Below are 22,717 nucleotides of genomic sequence, written 5' to 3'. Positions count from 1 at the left end.
CTGACACTGATAATCCGGCACTGGTGTACTGATGTTGATGACCCCGGCACTGGTGTACTGACACTGATGATCCGGCACTGGTGTACTGACACTGATAATCCGGCACTGGTGTACTGACACTGATAATCCGGCACTGGTGTGCTGACACTGATAATCCGGCACTGGTGTACTGATGTTGATGACCCCGGCACTGGTGTACTGACACTGATGATCCGGCACTGGTGTACTGACACTGATAATCCGGCACTGGTGTACTGACACTGATAATCCGGCACTGGTGTGCTGACACTGATAATCCGGCACTGGTGTACTGATGTTGATGACCCCGGCACTGGTGTGCTGACACTGATAATCCGGCACTGGTGTACTGATGTTGATGACCCCGGCACTGGTGTACTGACACTGATAATCCGGCACTGGTGTACTGACACTGATAATCCGGCACTGGTGTACTGACACTGATAACTCCAGCACTGGTGTACTGACACTGATAATCCGGCACTGGTGTGCTGACACTGATAATCCGGCACTGGTGTACTGACACTGATAATCCGGCACTGGTGTACTGATGTTGATGACCCCGGCACTGGTGTACTGACACTGATAATCCGGCACTGGTGTACTGACACTGATAATCCGGCACTGGTGTACTGATGTTGATGACCCTGGCACTGGTGTACTGACACTGATAATCCGGCACTGGTGTACTGACACTGATAATCCGGCACTGGTGTACTGATGTTGATGACCCCGGCACTGGTGTACTGACACTGATAATCCGGCACTGGTGTACTGATGTTGATGACCCCGGCACTGGTGTACTGACACTGATAATCCGGCACTGGTGTACTGACACTGATAATCCGGCACTGGTGTACTGATGTTGATGACCCCGGCACTGGTGTACTGACACTGATAATCCGGCACTGGTGTACTGATGTTGATGACCCCGGCACTGGTGTACTGACACTGATAATCCGGCACTGGTGTACTGACCCTTTAGATGCACACTGCTGGTGGGTTCCTCCGTGTCGCCATCTTATGAGTGGTTTCCTCTTATAACACTCTACAACCATCACTGAGTAAAGTTATGGAACTGTCGGCCATATTTGTCTATAAATTCCTTCCTTCACCCAAGGGGTTAATAATGCAATGGGCAAAGGTCCCCACAGCCTATGTATTATATACAGGACACATCCCCGTCCATACTCCCATAGGGATGTGCACTGCACCTTCCATTTAGAGGGGAATGTCACGGCACAAACCTTCAGACATCACTGAGCACATGAGGAGGGAGCACTGTGCGTACACTGAGGCTTTTATATCTTAGCAACACTCTACAACCAATCAGAGGTCGGTTTTCAAGGACTCATTGTGGCTGAAAGAATGAAGCACGCATTCTGATTGGTTGCTAAGCTCAACACAGCCAGTAAAGTTCGACGGCGCCTCTTATGTACGTCCCGGCGCTCAGTGATGACGTCAGGAGCTCGTACGCCTGGACACACTCACCTCAGGCACGTCCCTGGCTGAGCCCCGCCCACTGCTGTCACGTGACTGTTACGTCGGCACGTCGCTGTAGTAACTGGTTACTATTCCGCTGGCGCTTCCCTCTAGGTGAGGGGCCAATGGCAGCGTCCGGACAGGGAGGTGTGTGAGGGGGGCAGGACTCACTATGCTCCGCCCATCTGCGTCACATCCGGGCCTGTCACAGGACAGAACAAACAAGGACGAGCCGGGGAGCCGGGGAGCCGGGACCCCAAGTACAGGGCAGGACCCCGCGACCGGGGACACAGCGCCACCTGCCGCCCCGGGGAAGGCCCGTATCCGAGGTGTGGAGAGAGGTCAGTGACGGCTGCGGCCAAACAGATGGTACTGGTGTACTGACACTGCTGACCCCCTCACTGGTGTACTGACACTGGTAACCCTTATACTGGTGTACTGACACTGCTGACCCCCTCACTGGTGTACTGACACTGGTAACCCCTGTACTGGTGTACTGACACTGGTGACCCCCAGGACTAGTGTACTGACACTGGTGACCCCCAGGACTAGTGTACTGACACTGGTGACCCACTCCAATCCTGGCACTGGTGTACTGACACTGATAATCCGGCACTGGTGTACTGACACTGCTGACCCCCTCACTGGTGTACTGACACTGGTAACCCTTATACTGGTGTACTGACACTGGTAACCCTTATACTGGTGTACTGACACTGCTGACCCCCTCACTGGTGTACTGACACTGCTGACCCCCTCACTGGTGTACTGACACTGGTAACCCCTGTACTGGTGTACTGACACTGGTGACCCCCAGGACTAGTGTACTGACACTGGTGACCCACTCCAATCCTGGCACTGGTGTACTGACACTGATAATCCGGCACTGGTGTACTGACACTGATAATCCGGCACTGGTGTACTGACACTGCTGACCCCCTCACTGGTGTACTGACACTGGTAACCCTTATACTGGTGTACTGACACTGCTGACCCCCTCACTGGTGTACTGACACTGCTGACCCCCTCACTGGTGTACTGACACTGGTAACCCCTGTACTGGTGTACTGACACTGGTGACCCCCAGGACTAGTGTACTGACACTGGTGACCCACTCCAATCCTGGCACTGGTGTACTGACACTGATAATCCGGCACTGGTGTACTGACACTGATAATCCGGCACTGGTGTACTGACACTGCTGACCCCCTCACTGGTGTACTGACACTGGTGACCCCCAGGACTGGTGTACTGACACTGGTGACCCACTCCAATCCTGGCACTGGTGTACTGACACTGATAATCCGGCACTGGTGTACTGACACTGGTAACCCTTATACTGGTGTACTGACACTGGTGACCCCCAGGGCTGGTGTACTGACACTGCTGACCCACTCACTGGTGTACTGACACTGATAATCTGACACTGGTGTACTGACACTGCTGACCCCCTCACTGGTGTACTGACACTGGTGACCCCCAGGACTGGTGTACTGACACTGGTGACCCACTCCAATCCTGGCACTGGTGTACTGACGCTGATAACTCCGGCACTGGTGTACTGACACTGGTAACCCCTGTACTGGTGTACTGACACTGGTAACCCCTGTACTGGTGTACTGACACTGCTGACCCCCTCACTGGTGTACTGACACTGGTGACCCACTCCAATCCTGGCACTGGTGTACTGACACTGATAATCCGGCACTGGTGTACTGACACTGATAATCCGGCACTGGTGTACTGACACTGATAATCCGGCACTGGTGTACTGACGCTGATAACTCCGGCACTGGTGTACTGACACTGGTAACCCTTATACTGGTGTACTGACACTGGTGACCCCCAGGACTGGTGTACTGACACTGCTGACCCACTCACTGGTGTACTGACACTGATAATCTGACACTGGTGTACTGACACTGGTGACCCCCTCACTGGTGTACTGACACTGGTAACCCTTATACTGGTGTACTGACACTGCTGCTTGGCATAGGCAAGGGTACACCGACACTATTAACCCCCGCCCTGCCAGATTATTTCAGCCGGTTCCATTACTGACTGTCGGATCCTTGTGGTCGGCGCTGTGTTACGTGGTGGGACGGACCCCGCCGGAGTCGCTGTGAACATGGGGTCGTGTTAAGCAGTTAATAGACCCCTTTTATATAAGATCCTAGAAAACCCCTTTAAATGACCCCAAATAGCCAGGAATCTTTATTGGATGCAGGCCTGAGTGTGTACATGTGGGGGGTTAGCAGGGGCCGCACCCCCAGACCAGTCTGTAGTAACACTGAGTGAGGATGCAGCCTGCGGCCCCCTCCTTATCGCTCTGTGGGGTCCCTGTATGGTCAGTGTAGGAGTGCTGAGCTCAGGAACTAGTTATCAGGACCCTCCCATGGTGTCACCGCAGACCCCCAGGACAAGAAGTACAGGAAAAGCTGCTCTGAGGGGGGGGGGAGGGGTGGCAGACAATGGCGGTTATAGGGACAGGCTGTAGCCCCACTATCACCATGTAGAGCTAACTCCGGCACTGGTGTACTGACACTGATAATCCTGACACTGGTGTACTGACACTGGTAACCCCTCTACTGGTGTAGTGACACTGATAACTCCGGCACTGGTGTAGTGACACTGATAACTCTGGCACTTGTGTACTGACACTGATAATCCGGCACTGGTGTACTAACATTGATAATCCAGCACTGGTGTACTGACACTGATAATCTGGCACTGGTGTACTAACACTGATAATCCAGCACTGGTGTACTGACACTGTTAATCCCGGCATTGGTGTACTGACACTGATAATCCGGCACTGGTGTACTGACACTGGTAACCCCTGTACTGACACTGATAATCCCGACACTGGTGTACTGACATTGATAATCCAGCACTGGTGTACTGACATTGATAATCCAGCACTGGTGTACTGACATTGATAATCCGGCACTAGCGTACTGACACTGGTAACCCCTGTACTGGTGTACTAACACTGATAATCAGACACAGGTGTACTGACACTGGTAACCTCTATACTGGTGTACTGACACTGATAATCCGACACAGGTGTACTGACTCTGGTAACCTCTATACTGGTGTACTGACACTGATAATCCCGACACTGGCGTACTGACACTGATAATCCAGCACTGGTGTACTGACACTGATAATCCAGCACTGGTGTACTGACATTGATAATCTGGCACTGGTGTACTGACACTGGTAACATCTATACTGGTGTACTGACACTGGTAACCCCTGTACTGGTGTACTGACACTGGCAACCCCTGTACTGGTGTACTGACACTGGCAACCCCTGTACTGGTGTACTGACACTGGCAACCCCTGTACTGGTGTACTGACACTGGCAACCCCTGTACTGGTGTACTGACACTGGCAACCCCTGTACTGGTGTACTGACACTGGTAACCCCTGTACTGGTGTACTGACACTGGTAACCCCTGTACTGGTGTACTGACACTGGCAACCCCTGTACTGGTGTACTGACACTGGCAACCCCTGTACTGGTGTACTGACACTGGCAACCCCTGTACTGGTGTACTGACACTGGCAACCCCTGTACTGGTGTACTGACACTGGCAACCCCTGTACTGGTGTACTGACACTGGCAACCCCTGTACTGGTGTACTGACACTGGCAACCCCTGTACTGGTGTACTGACACTGGCAACCCCTGTACTGGTGTACTGACACTGGCAACCCCTGTACTGGTGTACTGACACTGGTAACTGGTAAGTACAGGAAAAGCTGCTCTGAGGGAGGGGGGGCTGCAGACAATGGCGGCTGTAGGGACAGGCTGTAGCCCCACTATCACCATGTAGAGCTTCTGGAGGACCCCCGAGCTCAGGGTCCCGAGGACTTTGTTCCCATCAAGTCACCAAATACAGATCAGGTTCCTGAGATCCCTCTCAGACCCCCCCCCCCCTCCGATCCCCATCCTCCCCCCCCCCCCATCCCCCACTCTGATCCCCTCTCCGGTCCCCCTCTTGGGCGGCTTTGTGATTCTATAGCACTATAATCTGATCATGAATACATTTATGGGGGGGAAACAATGAGGACCCCCTTCTCTAACAGATGATCTGCTGTCCTGGTCAATCTAGATCAGAAGACCCCCCACTATAGGAAGTCCCCACACCCTGCTGGAAATAAGGTGTCCTCTGGTTATTTGCTCGGATGGCGTGCAGTTCCCCACTTCCCCTGCAGTGGCCGCTGTAGCTAAATCGTACGGCTGCCTGCAACCTCCTACTCGGCGATCACAACTGACCCGAATTGATTCCACTCACTTATACCCCCAATTTTGGGGAATTGAAGTCCACTTGGTCGCACCTTTTGTGCTCGGTCTAAAACCTTCCCAACACTCTCGCATGTCCTTATGACCACAGTGATTTGTGCTCAACTACTTCCCGTTGTGCCGGGGGCCGATTCATAAAAAATTCGTTCTCGCTTTTCTTTTTTGGGGGGGCACAGAGCAGATTCCTCCATCTGTACAATCGCGGCCCGGATTCCTGTTGTTCTTGGCTGGAATCCTTCTCGTAAACGGTATTTACAGAATACAGCGCGGTGACGCCATCCCCGCCGCCGAGTCCTGACATTGATCTCTATCCGTCAAGGGCATCTTGTATCAAAAGCTCTTAAAGGGGCTGTCCACTCTCAACAGGCCTTGTCAGGAAGTCGATGATTAAGTGTCTTCCTGCTGGGATCCCAGTTGTAGAATCCTGCCAGTAAGTGTTCAGCTTCCCTACAGCTCCCCCGCAGGAGAAATGAGGTATTACACTATTGGGATGCGTGATGCCTGTGATGGCCGCACATGCGCGTCGCCGCTCCATAGACGATGTACAGCGCCTGAGTGCGCATGCGCGGCCATCGCTTCCTTCAAAAGGATCAGTGGGGGTCTCGGCGATCAGACCCCCGCAGTGATCAGCAGGTTATCTCCTCTGGTGGACGTGTTAGATCTCCAGCCTCCATGATCAGTAGACACTTCGCACCTTGACAGTTTCCATCGCGATCTCTCCGTTCCCGTCACATGTTCTCCTCTTGGCAGCTGCGACTCTCCGGCCCCGTGCAGAAGTTTCCACCGGCAGCTGACGGCCCGAGATACAGTCTGTGCAGTGCGTGAGGCCAGTGCACGCTGCAGACGCCCCCGATATGAGGCACTCGCCCAGTTTAGGGTGTCCGTAGCATTGTCCTAAAAAAGGGGGGGTACTACGGCTCCGTCTGAGTACAGCTCATGCCCTCTCGCTCCTGCTGATTTCTCCAGCCCCGTCCTTGCCCTATCGCACTAGGAACTTTTAGAAGCCCTAGGGCGTAAAATGAATGCATGCGGATAAATACATCTACCCCCAAAATGAGGGGATTATCTCATTAATTGGGGCGTCAATACCTTTTCCACCAATTTCTAATGTTGCGCTGGGCAGAATCAGTCTCCTTCCCCTTCTGGCAGCTGGTGTTTTTTCGAATATAGGAGAAAAAGAGCTTACTAGTCATTTGAGATGAGTCCATTTGGGAAGGTGGCAGTGTAAACGGGTGCCTGAGAAAGGAGTCTTTTCAGCCACGCTGCCCTGTTACTGCTCCTTTCATGACAAGCAGGCAGAAAACAATTTCTATAGGCTGCCCCGCAGTGAGCAGAGGATCGCTGTGCTCAGATCTGGCGGAGCGGAAAGGGCGCAGGTTAAAAGGACACGCAAGGCAAAACCGATACCGCTGGATTTAGTCCTGGGGGCGGAGCATGACTACTTGAGAGAATATGCCCCGCCCCCTCAGGAAGGATCGGTTTGAACCATATTGGACAGAGTTAAACCATTAGAAGGGTGATACAGGGTGGAGATCCAAGTGTATGGGGTCTAAGGGGCAATGCTTACTGGGAAAAGGTATGCAAATTAGCTCCTTGCCAGAAGGAAGTGATGTCTCTCTAGTGCCACCTATAGGCAGCTGTCAGTACGAGGGCGGGTAGCAACTTTCCTTCTGGTTGCAGCTATTACTTCTAGATGAGAAAGTTTCCATTCACTGGCAGCAAGCAGAAACTTGGGGAGGGGGGAAGTTGGAAAGTAAAGTATCAGGAGCTTCCAGGGAAACAAAACTTTATTGTTCCGTTTTTAGGTTTTAGCGGAGTGACGGTGAAGTCAGGATCAGTCTGTGTGCGGCCCTGACGAGGGATTAATGCCGCGATTATCGGGCCGGATCCAGCAAACCTGCTGTAAGAAGAGAGGAATGGTAGAGGGAGGTAAAGCCCCCCAGGACCCCCGGCCAGGTCAGGGTAGGTCACTCCTCTGTGCATGATGGAGCCCGTGGGCCACGCTCCACCCTCACTAATAAACAGGTGATATTTTGGGATGTGGAAGTAAAAAAAAAAAAACCCATAAGAACCAGTGCAGTCCCTGAGGTTGTAGATGCGCTGAAGGGGGAGGTGGCTGTGACTACTAGGGGGTAGATGGGGCTGTAGATATTACTGGAGAAGTGGGTGTCTGCTGTGACTAGTAGGGAGGTAGGTGGGCTGTAGATATTACTGGAGAAGGTGGGTGTCTGCTGTGACTAGTAGGGAGGTAGGGGGGCTGTAGATATTACTGGAGAAGGTGGGTGTCTGCTGTGACTAGTAGGGAGGTAGGTGGGCTGTAGATATTACTGGAGAAGGTGGGTGTCTGCTGTGACTAGTAGGGAGGTAGGTGGGCTGTAGATATTACTGGAGAAGTGGGTGTCTGCTGTGACTAGTAGGGAGGTAGGTGGGCTGTAGATATTACTGGAGAAGTGGGTGTCTGCTGTGACTAGTAGGGAGGTAGGTGGGCTGTAGATATTACTGGAGAAGGTGGGTGTCTGCTGTGACTAGTAGGGAGGTAGGGGGGCTGTAGATATTACTGGAGAAGGTGGGTGTCTGCTGTGACTAGTAGGGAGGTAGGGGGGCTGTAGATATTACTGGAGAAGGTGGGTGTCTGCTGTGACTACTAGGGGGTAGATGGGGCTGTAGATATTACTGGAGAAGGTGGGTGTCTGCTGTGACTAGTAAGGAGGTAGGTGGCCTGTAGATATTACTGGAGAAGGTGGGTGTCTGCTGTGACTACTAGGGAGGTATATGGGGCTGTAGTTATTACTGGAGAAGGTGGGGTGTATGCTGTGAGTACTAGGGAGGTAGGTGGACTGTAGTTATTACTGGAGAAGGTGGGGTGTATGCTGTGACTACTAGGGGGTAGATGGGGCTGTAGATATTACTGGAGAAGGTGAGTGTCTGCTGTGACTACTAGGGAGGTATATGGGGCTGTAGTTAATACTGGAGAAGGTGGGGTGTATGCTGTGACTACTAGGGAGGTATATGGGGCTGTAGTTAATACTGGAGAAGGTGGGGTGTATGCTGTGACTACTAGGGAGGTAGGTGGGCTGTAGTAATTACTGGAGAAGGTGGGTGTCTGCTGTGACTATTAGGGAGGTAGGTGGGCTGTAGTAGTTACTGGAGAAGGTGGGTGTCTGCTGTGACTAGTAGGGAGGTAGGTGGGCTGTAGTAATTACTGGAGAAGGTGGGGTGTCTGCTGTGACTACTAGGAAGGTAGGTGGACTGTAGTTATTACTGGAGAAGTGAGTGTCTGCTGTGACTACTAGGGAGGTAGGTGGACTGTAGATATTACTGGAGAAGTGAGTGTCTGCTGTGACTACTAGGGAGGTATATGGGGCTGTAGTTATTACTGGAGAAGGTGGGTGTCTGCTGTGACTAGTAGGGAGGTAGGTGGACTGTAGTAATTACTGGAGAAGGTGGGTGTCTACTGTGACTAGTAGGGAGGTAGGTGGGCTGTAGATATTACTGGAGAAGGTACTGAGGGAGTTTGAATGGTCCTGTTAGTGTGTTTTTATTTTGGGTGACTACTGGGGATGTCATTGGGGCTGTTGTGGCTACAGGGGACATGGAGTGGTAGAGCGAGTCTGTGTATTTGGACTGCCTGCTGTGACTACTGGGGAGCTGGATGGGGCTGTTGTGACCACTGATCAGTTATTATAGTGTATGTGGGGGCCCTTGGTATGGCTCCAGTGTCGGTATGTGAGTCTGTCCTAACTACTAGGCTTGGATAGTGGGGCCAGTGTATGTAGGGTGTCTGCTGTAACTACTAGGGAGTTGAGTAGAACTGATGCTTGTGGTCTTGACTGTGTTTTACTGCTGTTCAACCCCGTACATACTGCAGCCAATAGTGACCACAGAAACTAATCCGTTAGATGTGGGAAGCTCCCTCTGTCACCATGAGGTGCCTGCAGTGACTACTGGGGAGTTCGGGATGGTAAGGTTAGCATATGGGTATGGGGTGTCTACTGTGGATACTAAAGAAAGTGATTGAGGCTTTGTAACTCATTTCAACTCTTCAGTAATTACAAAATCCCCTTAAACCTCCCTAGTAGTCACAGCCGGTACCCCACATACCTACACTAACCCTACCGTCCCAACAGACGCAACCTCCTCCCTAGTAGTCTCAGCAGGTATCTCATACCTACACTAACCCTACCGTCCCAACAGACCCACCCTCCTCCCTAGTAGTCTCAGCAGGTATCTCACATACTTACACTAACCCTACCGTCCCAACAGACCCACCCTCCTCCCTAGTAGACTCAGCAGGCACCATACATATATACACTAACCCTACCGTCCCAACAGACCTACCCTCCTCCTTAGTAGTCCCTTCCGACACCACATACATACATCAACCCCACCTTCCTCCCTAGGAGTCTCAGCAGACACCCCACACACATTAGCCTCACCATCCCAACAGTAATGTATTGGGTGTCTGCTGTGACTACTAGGGAGGTGGGTCGGGCGGTTGTGCTTCTTCCGTAAGAAGGGCTGGTAGGGTTAGTGTATGTTGGGTGTCTGCTGTGGCTACTGTAAAGCTGGGATGGTGAAGTTGGCCACAACAGCCTTACTCACCTCCCCTGTAGTCACAGCAAGCGCACTACATTCATTACTTTTGGGATGTTGAGGTTGGTGTATATATGTTGGGTGCCTGCAGTGACTGCTAGGGAGGTAGCCGAGGCTGATGTGACGACTCCATAAGTAGCTGGATCTTCTCCGAAGACTTCAGAAGGGAGTCACACCGCGCCTCCTTGTGATACCATGCCTCCTCGTCACACCGCGCCTCCCTGTCACACCGCGCCTCCTCGTCACACCCGTGCCTCCTTGTGATACCATGCCTCCCCGTCACACCGCGCCTCCCCGTCACACTGTGCCTCCTCGTCACACCGTGCCTCCTTGTGATACCATGCCTCCTCGTCACACCGTGCCTCCTCGTCACACCGTGCCTCCTTGTGATACCATGCCTCCTCGTCACACCGTGCCTCCTTGTGATACCATGCCTCCTCGTCACACCGTGCCTCCTCGTCACACCGTGCCTCCCATGACTTCTGTCTCTGGTGATCTTTGATCACACAAGGTGTGACTTTTGTGTCATGCGTAGCTCGATCACCAGACTGGGCGGATTCCTGTGTTTCCTCGCCCCTGGTATTGGAGACTATTTTTTTTTTAACTTCCTCCTAATCCTACAACTATGCGAATGAGCTCTCCTCCAGGAGGAAGGGAGCCGGCTCTTATTGGAGGTAGACCTCAGCGTCCGACACCCAGGTCCTTCTGGTTTGGCGAAATATCCCTCGTCATTCAATAAAGGTCAGACGCTCACTTATAGGGTGGCGTCCTCGAAAAGGTGGCCCCGTAGAGATCCATCTTTTTCCTTCTGGAGGTAAGCTAATCTGCATACATTTTCCTCAGGCCTATAAGTCTCCTTACACTTCCTGGTGGTCTCCATATTTTCCAAATGAGAAAGGGTGCCCCTTGAAAAATATAAGAGAGGAACATTTTGGGGAAAAGGTATCAGGGGAGATTATACAATAGGTTTGCCCCAGAAACAGCGCCACTCTTGGCTGTGGGCTTGTTCGGTATTGCATTACACCTGTGCATGGCTGCAATACCACCGGTGGCCCAAGTAGGAGAGTGGCGCTGTTTTGATTTTTTTTTTTTTTTTTTTTTAAATCCCTTACCATCCTATTGGCCAAACCCACTGGGATCGGCCCACCATCCTGTGTATGGAGGGGCCCCGACGTCTGATCAGGGAAGATGGGGCGCTGGTAATTGGATATATGGGGGGAGATGGTTGTTGACCCAACTCCTCTGATCTTTTGCTGGCAGTCACTGAGACACATCGGGGGCCACTTATCTGAACACATCAGGTTAGAAAGGGTCACATTTTTGGATTTTTCTCCGGGGTCTTATTTGGTCACCGGGATTTGTGACTTCTCTGCCGCTCAATGAGTTAAATATTCATGGAGTTCACTAGTGACCTTCGACCCCACTCCACACTGAGGCCGGATCTCCCCTGTCACCGACTCATGGACTCAGCATTATTCTCCCTGACACCACAATCTGAAAATCCCAAACCAAATACATTACCTCCCCCCCAGGATGATCGCCCGCACCAGAGGAACACAACCCACCCCCTGAGACCACTATATAAGAATATATATTACTCACAAGGAGCCGTACAGGACTAGGAAAATCTGGCTGGTCTTTACATTGAATCTGACTGAGTTGCAATACCAGAAGCAACCTGCAGAATGGAGGTGGCAGTGTTGTGCTTTTTAATCCCACTTTAAGAATTCCCAATCTGTCCCACTTGGCAGCTGGAGGTCAATGACTTTCTACTATAGAAGCAAAGCTGCAGTGTCCAGTATGGAGCAGGAGACTAAAAGAGCCAAACAATTGGACCAATATCATCAGACCAGGGCGGCCATCTACTCCTCACAGGGGGTCGTCCGTACCCCACATCAATGGCCGATGCCGGGGATTTCTAAATGCAGGTTACTTGATTTCCACAGGAGATAAGCGGCTGCCTGAGAAATCTGGAAACCCCTTATTCCCCTCTTCTCATTGTCACCCTTTCTGTCCGGTGCACATCACTCCTCACATTGAATATACCTTCTGTCCGGTGCGCATCGCTCCTCACATTGGCCGCACCTTCTGTCCGGTGCGCATCGCTCCTCACATTGGCCGCACCTTCTGTCCGGTGCACATCGCTCCTCACATTGAATATACCTTCTGTCCGGTGCGCATCGCTCCTCACATTGGCCGCACCTTCTGTCCGGTGCGCATCGCTCCTCACATTGAATATACCTTCTGTCTGATGCACATCGCTCCTCACATTGGCCGCACCTTCTGTCCGGTACACATCGCTCCTCACATTGGCCGCACCTTCTGTCCGGTACACATCGCTCCTCACATTGAATATACCTTCTGTCTGATGCACATCGCTCCTCACATTGGCCGCATCTTCTGTCCGGTACACATCGCTCCTCCCATTGGCCGCACCTTCTGTCCGGTGCACATCGCTCCTCACATTGGCTATACCTTCTGTCTGATGCACATCGCTCCTCACATTGGCCGCATCTTCTGTCCGGCGCACATCGCTCCTCACATTGGCCGCACCTTCTGTCCGGTGCACATCGCTCCTCACATTGGCCGCACCTTCTGTCCGGTGCACATCGCTCCTCACATTGGCTATACCTTCTGTCTGATGCACATCGCTCCTCACATTGGCCTCACCTTCTGTCCGGTACACATCGCTCCTCACATTGGCCGCACCTTCTGTCTGGCGCACATCGCTCCTCACATTGGCTATACCTTCTGTCTGATGCACATCGCTCCTCACATTGGCCGCATCTTCTGTCCGGTGCACATCGCTCCTCCCATTGGTCGCACCTTCTGTCCGGTGCATGTCGCTCCTCCCATTGGTCGCACCTTCTGTCCGATGCACATCGCTCCTCACATTGGCCGCACCTTCTGTCCGATGCACATCGCTCCTCACATTGGCCGCACCTTCTGTCTGGCGCACATCGCTCCTCCCATTGGCCACACCTTCTGTCTGGCGCACATCGCTCCTCCCATTGGCCACACCTTCTGTCTGGCGCACATCGCTCCTCCCATTGGCCACACCTTCTGTCTGGCGCACATCGCTCCTCCCATTGGCTATACCTTCTGTCTGGCACACATCGCTCCTCCCATTGGCCGTGCTTTCTGGAACATATTGTGGGGTTTTTGGGGTTATTTTGGCCACTAGATGGAGCTGTTTCCCACCAATATACTGGGATTTCCACATGAAGTAACCTTGTCCCCTCTGTTGTACGGTCCATGAAATCTTCCCCTGGGCTCCTGGCTCAGGCCGTGTACAGATGACGCCACTTTAATCACCGCATTTCCCGTAATAAACACTAATCCTCGTCAGTTTTTTCGGGAAGTGACCCGTCCTATTACCGGCACCTGTCTCGCATTTAGGACACGGATTAGTGTAAAGTCTTCCCAAGAGGCCGCGTCAGCACCTCGCCGATTACCAGCGGATTACAGGACTTTACAATTTGTGCCTGGGGGGGGGGGGGGGAAGCCGAGGAACACAGCGCAGCGCCCTCCGGTGGGGGGTGATAGGTCGTGCGCTCTGTTGACATCATCAAGGGATGACGCCATCACCGCCACGGGCAAGGTTGGTGACAGACTCCGATGTCACCTTGCGACGAGGGGGCGCCATCATCCTTCATGGGGTGTGGAAAATCGGAAAACGTTTTGAGGTGAAATGATTGACTACCTGCAGCCACCACTAGAGGGAGCTTAGGAGCTGATTGGATACACACAGTACTCAATGATAACATTGTCTGCAGTGAGCTCCCTCTAGTGGTGGCTGCAGGTAATTAAACTGTCTACAGGGGGGATTTGGAGCAGAAAAATGAATTGACGTCCACTGTAATTAAAATTTTTCTGTTCAAGCGATGCCGTTAAAATGAATCATAACATTACAGTCAATCTGTGCTCGGCTCTGGCTGGCTGATAACGGGGAGCAATAGACGACGTTTCCTTTTCTCACGTACCGTCCCTTTAAATCACATGAGGCCGCTGGGTCAGGAGACCCTTAAATGCAGGATGTCTGGAGGAATAATAAAAGCCCGGATAATCTTTCGAATGGGCTCGGTGGCTCCGGTCACATGACGGCGGAGCGTTCCACTCTGTTAACGAGGCCGGGGGTGTATCAGCTGTTTAATGATTCCACGCAGAGGCTGTAATGATTAATCCATTAGCTGCTGCTAATCGCCCTGCGAGGCACAGGAGGCAGCGGCGGCTCGCAGCGTTCACTGCCGGACACCGTCACATCCCAGCGCACGGATTTTTTATTTATTTTTTATTATTATTATTTTCATTTATTTTTTCCTTTGTTTTTTTTTTTTTTTTGCAGAAGAAACGACTTTTGGATTATAAAATATAAGTCTGGAAACGGGATGTCGGTGACGGCGATGGCGGCCCCTCCAGAGTCTCCGTAATCTGTGGTCCATTAGGATGGTAAGCCGCACTTATATACCTTCACTTTTCTGCCGTCAGACTTCTCCTCCAGACTCTGGTTACTCCTACTGGCAGCGCTCCTTTTTTTTTTTTTCCTCCTACAGAGAGCAGCATGATGTAGGGACAGAGCCCCTGATTCCAGTGATGTGTCACTGACTGGGCTGCCTGCTGTAGTTTTGATAAAACCATTGTTATATCAGTAGAGGACCAGTAGACCTGAGGCAGGGTAGTTCAGCCACGCCCCCAGCACTGATTGGCAGCTTTGCACAGTGTACACAGAAAGCAGCCAATCAGCGGTGTGGGCAGGGTTATACACGGCTCAGCATTTGGAGCTCTGCTAGATCTGCAGCTGAGAAAACTGTGATTTTTAGCAAATCTGCAGCAGGCAGCCCTGTAAGTGATATATCGCTGGAATCGGGGTCCCTGCACCTACATCATGCTGCTCTCAGATTATATGGTAAACCCTTTCCCTATAAATGGCTGGGGGCTGTGGCAATGCAGAGGTTAATATTCGTTACTGTCTGGGGGGAGGAGGGTTGGATTTATTTTCACTGGACGCAGATTTCTGATGTATCGGGGGTAATGCCGCAGTGCTCTGACAGCTCCAAACTTGGGGCTACAGACCCTAGCAGCCCCTACCTGGCAGACCACCACAACTGAGGACCACCTGTCAGAACCCCTGTTGCCCCGAGAAGATAAGCGGCTGCCGTACTCATCAGGTGCGGATGGCCGCCCTGTCCCTCAGGGAGGTTGGTCTACAATTCCTCCTGGCAGCTGCGTATCTTTCCGTCCCCTCCGGACACGTGCAGGGACCTTATCCAGGAGTGACGGGGCCGGTGTGGCACGGTGCGTGTGACCTTGAGCCCGGGCTGTTATCTCACGGCTCCACAGTGTACACTGCTATCATACTGGTGCGTGACGGCTCGGGTCACCGCCCTCTGTCACCACTCGCGGAGACAATGATGGGGGTAGTGGGTAAGTGGCAGATGTGTGCAGGGAGGGCGTCCTCATTACCGAGGGGGAGAGGGACAGGATGTTACACTGAAGGCCAAGACTTCAGAGGAGTACCAAGATGGTGGTGACGGGGGCCCTCGGCCAACTCCGGCTGCCATGTGGTCTACGTGTCCTCGCTGATTTTTTTTCTTTTCATTTTTTTGCTTTGATCGCAGTGTAATGATCACCGGCACGAGCTGCCATGTCCGCCATCATGGTAGACACCGACGGGGAGTTCTGCGCCCTGACGCCCCTGGAGGACGATGACCTCGGCAGCCCCCTGTCCGGAGAATTCCTCCAGATCGAGGAGATCCAGGACATCTCGCAGAGCATCGGAGACAACGAGTCCGCCTCATTCGGCACCGCCGAGTACACGTATCTGGGGAGCGGTCCTGGCTCCAATGGGTCCATCAGCACCGATCTAACAGGTTAGAGGGGGGGGGAAGGGTGCAGAGCCGTCTGTGGGGGCATCCGGCATGGGTGCCCTGTATATGGGCCACTGTATGGATGGGGGGACCTCGGAGGTGTCACCTGGCGTTCCCAGGGTTCAAAACGTCAACTAGACCCAAGACCCCAGAACAGACCCCTTCAGTCATTTAGACCCCAACTCAAACTCCAAAAAATTAATTCAGACCGTTATAATGGAACCTCAGACCTTGTAAAATGAATTACTGGCCCCCCTGAAATCATTAAGACCCCAAATCAAACCAATAGAATTTATTAAGACTTCAGACCAGACCCATGAATTTCATTCTGACCCCAAATCAGGCTCCGTAACAGTAAGTTGGCTCCCCAGGCCCCCTTTAAAAGATTGTGGCTCCCCAGGCCCCCTTTAAATGATTGTGGCTCCCCAGGCCCCCTTTAAATGATTGTGGCTCCCCAGGCCCCCTTTAAATGATTGTGGCTCCCCAGGCCCCCTTTAAATGATTGTGGCTCCCCAGGCCCCCTAAACTGATCTCCCCAGGCCCCCTAAAATGATCGGGCCTCCCCGGGCCCCCTAAAATGATCCTGGCTCCCCGGGCCAGGCCCCCTGAAAATGGTTGTGACTCCCCGGGCCAGGCCCCCTGACATTGTGGGGTGGTGTTTGGCACTGCACATCAGTCGGTGGTGGGGGGACTAGTCCTGCCCGGTTACGTGACGCTGCTGTTTTGTGTTCCTGTAGCAGACACCCTGTCGCCAGCATCCAGTCCGTCCTCAATCTCCCTCCCCGCGCCAACCGGATGCGCAGAAGATCCGGCTAACAAACAGCTGAACCTCGAGTGTCGGGTGTGCGGGGACAAGGCGTCAGGATTTCACTATGGCGTACACGCGTGTGAAGGCTGCAAGGTGAAGCGCGTACCCAGCTTTATTCAGAGCGCATTAATGACAGCGGGACACAGCGCCCCTCCCGCGCACAGCGTGTGTCGAGTATTGCAGCTTTAAAGTCAAAGTTGATTGGAACGAGCTTCAAGGCCGGTTACATGGCAGGAACTTCAGGAGGCGGCCGCTAAAGCAGCAGTGGCATTGTGATAGGAGTAATTTTTAGGCAGAATAATTTTTGGACACTGCATATTTTTAGGTCTAAATTGTGAACTTTTTTTAGGCTGTGAATGGCAATAGTGGTATATGGCAGTATAATCGAGGCACATACAGTATGTGACTATTATATGGGTTGTATATGGCAGTATTATTCTGGCATAATGTGACATTACGTGTCTGTATACGACGTTATCTTGGTACTATATGGTAGTATTATGCGGGCTTTTTATTACAATAGGATCTTGCCTATGTATGGTGGTATGTATATGGCGATATTATGTGTGCCACTCCGGCGGTATTATGCGGGTTCTATATGGCCATATATGGCGGTATGGTGAGGGCTTTTTATAGGAGTATTATCTTGTCAGTATTATGTGGGCTGCACATGGTAATATTATCTTGGCACCATGTGGACTGGACAGTATATGATAATTGAACATTATATGACGGTGCTGTGTTTGCTGTATATGGCAGTATTAATAAATCACTGAGTGCATGTTGGTAGGTGGACCCGGTCAGGCAGATCAGACCAGTTTTGGGGGGATCATTTTTCTGGGCTCCCAATTGTGTAGTGACCCCCTTCCCCCCCATCATTATGATTATTAATGCTGGCATTGCTGTATTATTAGGGGTTTTTCAGAAGAACCATCCGCCTGAAGCTGGTGTACGACCGCTGTGAACGGGCCTGTAAGATCCAGAAGAAGAATCGGAACAAGTGCCAATATTGCCGGTTCGAGAAGTGCCTTGGTGTGGGAATGTCCCATAACGGTGAGTGACCGAGCGGCCGCGGGGGAGGAGTCTCATCAGGAGGCGTGGCTTGCGTTCTACTGTAGTGGGGAGAGGCTCCTGCTGCAGCCAGTTGTTTTTAAGAGGACGAATGAGAAAGTGGAAAAGTGGGAGCCGGCGCCATTCACATCTCTTCTGTTGCCTCCGCAGCGATCCGTTTCGGGAGGATGCCTCGTTCGGAGAAGGCGAAGCTCACCGCCGAAATTCTCACGTGCGAACAAGATGTGAAGGGCTCAGCAATTTCCGACCTTCTGTCCCTGGCCAAACTCATCTACGAGGCTTATCAGAAGAACTTCAACATGAACAAAGTCATAGCGAGAGCCATCCTCACAGGGAAAGGCAACAACTCCGTAGGTTTCCCGCCAGCGTCGAATTCCTATAAAACAGTGACAGCGCCTGGCACGTTGCTGATGCGTGATGTGATGTCATCGCTATGGTCACATGACTTGAAGTGATGTCATCACTGAGAGAACCAGAGCGGAGAACAGCCTTAAAGTGGGTTTTTCAACCCCCCGGAGGACCCAGTGTAATACCTTATTTCCCCTCTAGTGGTGCTGCAGGGAAACTGAGCACTTCCTCCAGGTGATTTGCTTGGAAGTGGTTTTTCTTCCACCCGTCCTCCTGGGAGTTGTAGTGTTTCTCACGTGGGGTGATGTTTGCCGTCTCCTGGAGCAGAGTAACCTTTAGAGCGAACTCTGCAAATAATCCACTGTCAATATACAAAGTGCAAGCGCGCGGAGAGCGAGCAGCCGCGGCAATCACTGCATAGCCCCAGACCGTCGGATCTCCGGGGACATAGAAAAAGGGAAGAAAAAAAAAGGCACAATAATATTTTAGAAGAAAAAAAAAAAAGTTCTAAGAATTGTTTTTAACATACCGTTGCCATTACTGATAGGGCGGAAACCTGTCGAATTTTTATAAAATGTAGGTGAATAATTTTTGGGGGTACAAATCATTATTTTTTTTGTCTCTCTCTTCCCGGCAGCCGTTCGTCATCCACGACATGGAAACCTTGTGCATGGCAGAAAAGACGTTAGTAGCCAAACTGGTGGCCAACGGCATCCAGAACAAGGAGGCGGAGGTGCGGATCTTCCACTGCTGCCAGTGCACGTCGGTGGAGACCGTCACCGAACTCACAGAATTTGCCAAATCCATACCAGGATTTACCGAACTGGACCTGAACGATCAGGTGACCTTACTAAAGTACGGGGTCTACGAAGCCATGTTTGCCATGCTGGCTTCTGTCATGAACAAGGACGGCATGTTGGTGGCTTATGGGAATGGGTTTATTACCCGGGAGTTCCTGAAGAGCCTACGGAAGCCCATAGGGGACATGATGGAACCCAAGTTTGAGTTTGCAATGAAGTTCAACGCGTTGGAGCTGGATGATAGTGATATCTCGCTCTTCGTCGCTGCCCTCATCTGCTGTGGAGGTAGGTCCTTCACACCCTTCACTATAGTCGTTTTTTTCCCACCAAATTTTAGGTGGCGTTTTCATAAATAATGCGGCCATGTTTAAAGGAGTTTTCTACCCAAGTGAAATTCTGAAGAAAATAACTCCATAATGATCACCTACTTGAGTCTCGCCCCACTGCTCTTTTTTCCCTCTCCCTTTTGTTCTCCCCTCTCCCTTAGCCTCGCCCCTCTGCCCTTTTCTTCTCCCCTCTCCCTTTGCCTCGCCCCTCTGCCCTTTTCTTCTCCCCTCTCCCTTTGCCTCGCCCCTCTGCCCTTTTCTTCTCCCCTCTCCCTTTGCCTCGCCCATGCCCCTCTGCCCTTATTCCCTCTCCCTTTGCTTTGCCCCTCTGCCCTGTTTCCCTCCTTTCACCTTGCCCCTTCTGCCCTTTTCCTCTCCCTTTGCCTCGCCCCTCTGCCCTTTTCTTCTCCCCTCTCCCTTTGCCTCGCTCCTTACCACTCTACCCTTTTCCTCTTCCTTTGCCTCGTTCCTCACCCCTCTGCCGTTTCCCTCCCTTCACCTTGCCCCTCTGCCCTTTTCTTCTCCCCTCTCCCTTTGCCTCGCCCTTCTGCCCTTTTCTTCTCCCCTCTTCCTTTGCCTCGCTCCTCACCCCTCTACCCTTTTCCTCTCCCTTTGCCTCGCTCCTCACCCCTCTACCCTTTTCCTCTCCCTTTGCCTCGTTCCTCACCCCTCTGCCCTTTTCCTCTCCCTTTGCCACGCCTCTCTGCTGTTTTCTTCACCCCTCTCCCTCACCCCTCTGACCTTCCCCTCTCCCCACCTCCCTATGCACGTGAGAAGAAGAGAGAGGGAAGTCTAGAGGTATCTTGTGAGCATGCGTTGCCACACACACACTTTCTCCCACTCCCGCGTGCTCCCTCCCATCCTCATCCCCAAAACCCTCATTCTTCCTCTCATGAGCAGAGAGGGAGGGGTTGTCTTTGCTTGGCGAATGACAGGTGATAATTTGCTAAATTTGGACACTCCCTTTAATAGGGAAAAACATGGTAAAAAAATTATTACTTATGACTATTCCGCTGTTTGTCCCATTACAGACCGTCCAGGATTGGTGAATGTACCGAGTATAGAGCGGATGCAAGAAAACATCGTGCACGTCCTGAAGCTTCACCTGCAGGCCAACCACCCCGACGACAACTTCCTCTTCCCCAAACTCTTACAGAAAATGGTCGACCTAAGGCAGCTGGTGACGGAGCACGCGCTCCTAGTGCAAACCATTAAAAAGACAGAGACCGACGCCTCCCTCCATCCGTTACTGCAGGAGATCTACAGGGACATGTACTGAGGGCTGGCGGCTCCGCACACACATTTCCACCATCCCTCCAAAAAAAAAACGAGTTTTGTTTTTTTTTTAAACTTCCGTGCCTTCTCCAAAAATCAAAGAACGCCGATACTAAACCCTTCCCCCGTCTTCCTTTATTTACAAAAATTAAGATTTTTTTTTTATTTAATTTTTTTTTTTTTTCTTCTTCTGATCACTCATTTTTGCGATCGAAGAAAACTTGATCAACAAAATGTCTGGGTCCCCTAGCAATAATCCCAGATCTCAGGTTAGGCTTTCAGAGAGCTGAAATCCTTCGTAGACATGGTACACCACCACCGACATCTTTCTTTTCAGCCAGCAGGGAAGTACTCACTAAAGAAGGTGGTATTCTATTTACATAATATATATTTTACATATAAATATTTTATATATATTTAATATAATAATTGTATATACTTACTTTTTTGTACTGTATAAAATCATATATATATATATATATATATATATATATATATATATATATATATATATATATATATATATATGATTATATAATTTTATATACAAATTGTCTATATATACTATAAAAAATATAAATTATATAGAATTTGTGTGTGCATATATATGTATATACACAGAAAAAATATATATTTATACCGTATAAAATATTTATATGTAATATATAGATATAAATATATTATATAATTTGTATATATTTTAAAAAAATATATATATACAAATTATATGTATATGATGCTAAATATAATATATATTTTTTCCAAACCTCAGATACAGTGTGAATGTGCTTTTAGCAGTCACTGCCGTCCCTTTAATTGTTGAAATCAATCGATTCGATCGGATTGGAACACTTTATTTTTTTCTTCCAGATTTTAACGAACGCTCATCCATGATCCCCTGTAGCCATAAAGTAAACAAAGCGGCGCCATGTCTGCAGGATTAACCCCTGTCATCTATAGTCTCCCCATCCCTTCCACATAGGTGTCAAATCTGAGCAATTTTCAGACTTCTCAACCCAAGAAGAAATGGAGATCTGTAATAGCAATTTATTATCGATACACAATGTGTATGGAATATATTTGTAAGGTACTTTTTTTATTAATGATGTTTTTGATAAAAAAAATTAAAAAAAAGAAAAAAAGAAAATTAAAAAGAAATAGTTAAAAATCCAATTTCACACTACAAACCCTACCGAACAAAGACGCCCAGTGATGTGGGTACTGGTTGGGGGACGGCGGGGTTTATATTTTTGGGGAAATTTATTTATGAATTTCTGTTTTAAAAATGTGATTGTTTTTAGTTTGTTTTTTTTTTTCTTTTTAAAGCTTTTGGTGAATCTAGAATTCCATTTTAATCAGGGGCTGATGATTTAACAATTGTATATTGTTGACAGGTTTTTTTTTTATCAAAATATGGATCCTAATTAATGTTCAACTTAATTACAAATGTTCATGCAGATGCTCTGTTCATAATTTAGTCATTACTGATGTGTGGTTTTTTTTTTTGTCTCTCAGGGATATTCAGTCGCTTCCTTTTTATATAAGTTAACAAGCACTTTTTCTTTTTTTCCCCCCTCTCCATAAGGCAGAAATATTACTTCTCCTGGCTCCAGATCTTTAGTAAACGCTACAACCCAATGGGTTAATGTAATTGTGAGGTGCATTATATCATGTAGCTGATGACTGGAAATCTATAAATTTACCATTTATTTTTTTTTATGTATATTTTATTTTTAAAAAGTCAATATATAATATGTATACACACATACACCTTTTTAATAAAATATATATTTTTATTTAAAAAAGGTAAATAAATAT

The 22,717-nt window shown here is 50.2% G+C and overlaps 1 protein-coding gene across 4 annotated transcripts; it reads left to right on the top strand.

The window, feature by feature from the left end:
- The first annotated feature begins 1,698 nt into the window (after positions 1 to 1,698).
- PPARA (peroxisome proliferator activated receptor alpha) lies at positions 1,699 to 21,351 on the top strand. Of its 4 annotated transcripts, none has more exons than XM_069763306.1 (8): positions 1,699 to 1,841; positions 14,750 to 14,853; positions 16,023 to 16,274; positions 17,009 to 17,172; positions 17,994 to 18,132; positions 18,301 to 18,500; positions 19,136 to 19,583; positions 20,656 to 21,351. In XM_069763306.1, exons 3-8 carry the CDS (start codon positions 16,049 to 16,051, stop codon positions 20,901 to 20,903), a joined length of 1,425 nt encoding a protein of 474 aa, XP_069619407.1. In that variant the 5' UTR covers positions 1,699 to 1,841; positions 14,750 to 14,853; positions 16,023 to 16,048; the 3' UTR covers positions 20,904 to 21,351. The 4 variants fall into 4 exon arrangements, with proteins under 4 accessions (XP_069619407.1, XP_069619406.1, XP_069619405.1 ...); XM_069763305.1 differs by having other exon boundaries at positions 1,738 to 1,829; XM_069763304.1 differs by having other exon boundaries at positions 1,744 to 1,869.
- The last annotated feature ends 1,366 nt before the right edge of the window (positions 21,352 to 22,717 follow it).

Source organism: Ranitomeya imitator, chromosome 4 (genome assembly GCF_032444005.1).
Source record: "Ranitomeya imitator isolate aRanImi1 chromosome 4, aRanImi1.pri, whole genome shotgun sequence".
Taxonomy (NCBI): Eukaryota; Metazoa; Chordata; class Amphibia; order Anura; family Dendrobatidae; genus Ranitomeya; species Ranitomeya imitator.
Note: the sequence above shows the minus strand (reverse complement) of the source record. Positions and strands in the feature narration are given on the sequence as shown.

Excerpts from the sequence above, each read along its gene's own strand:
- PPARA (XM_069763306.1), top strand. The coding sequence starts at position 16,049 with ATGTCCGCCATCATGGTAGACACCGACGGGGAGTTCTGCGCCCTGACG. Across the intron at positions 16,275-17,008 it reads CATCAGCACCGATCTAACAG|CAGACACCCTGTCGCCAGCA; the intron begins GTTAGAGGGGGG and ends GTGTTCCTGTAG. Across the intron at positions 19,584-20,655 it reads TGCCCTCATCTGCTGTGGAG|ACCGTCCAGGATTGGTGAAT; the intron begins GTAGGTCCTTCA and ends GTCCCATTACAG.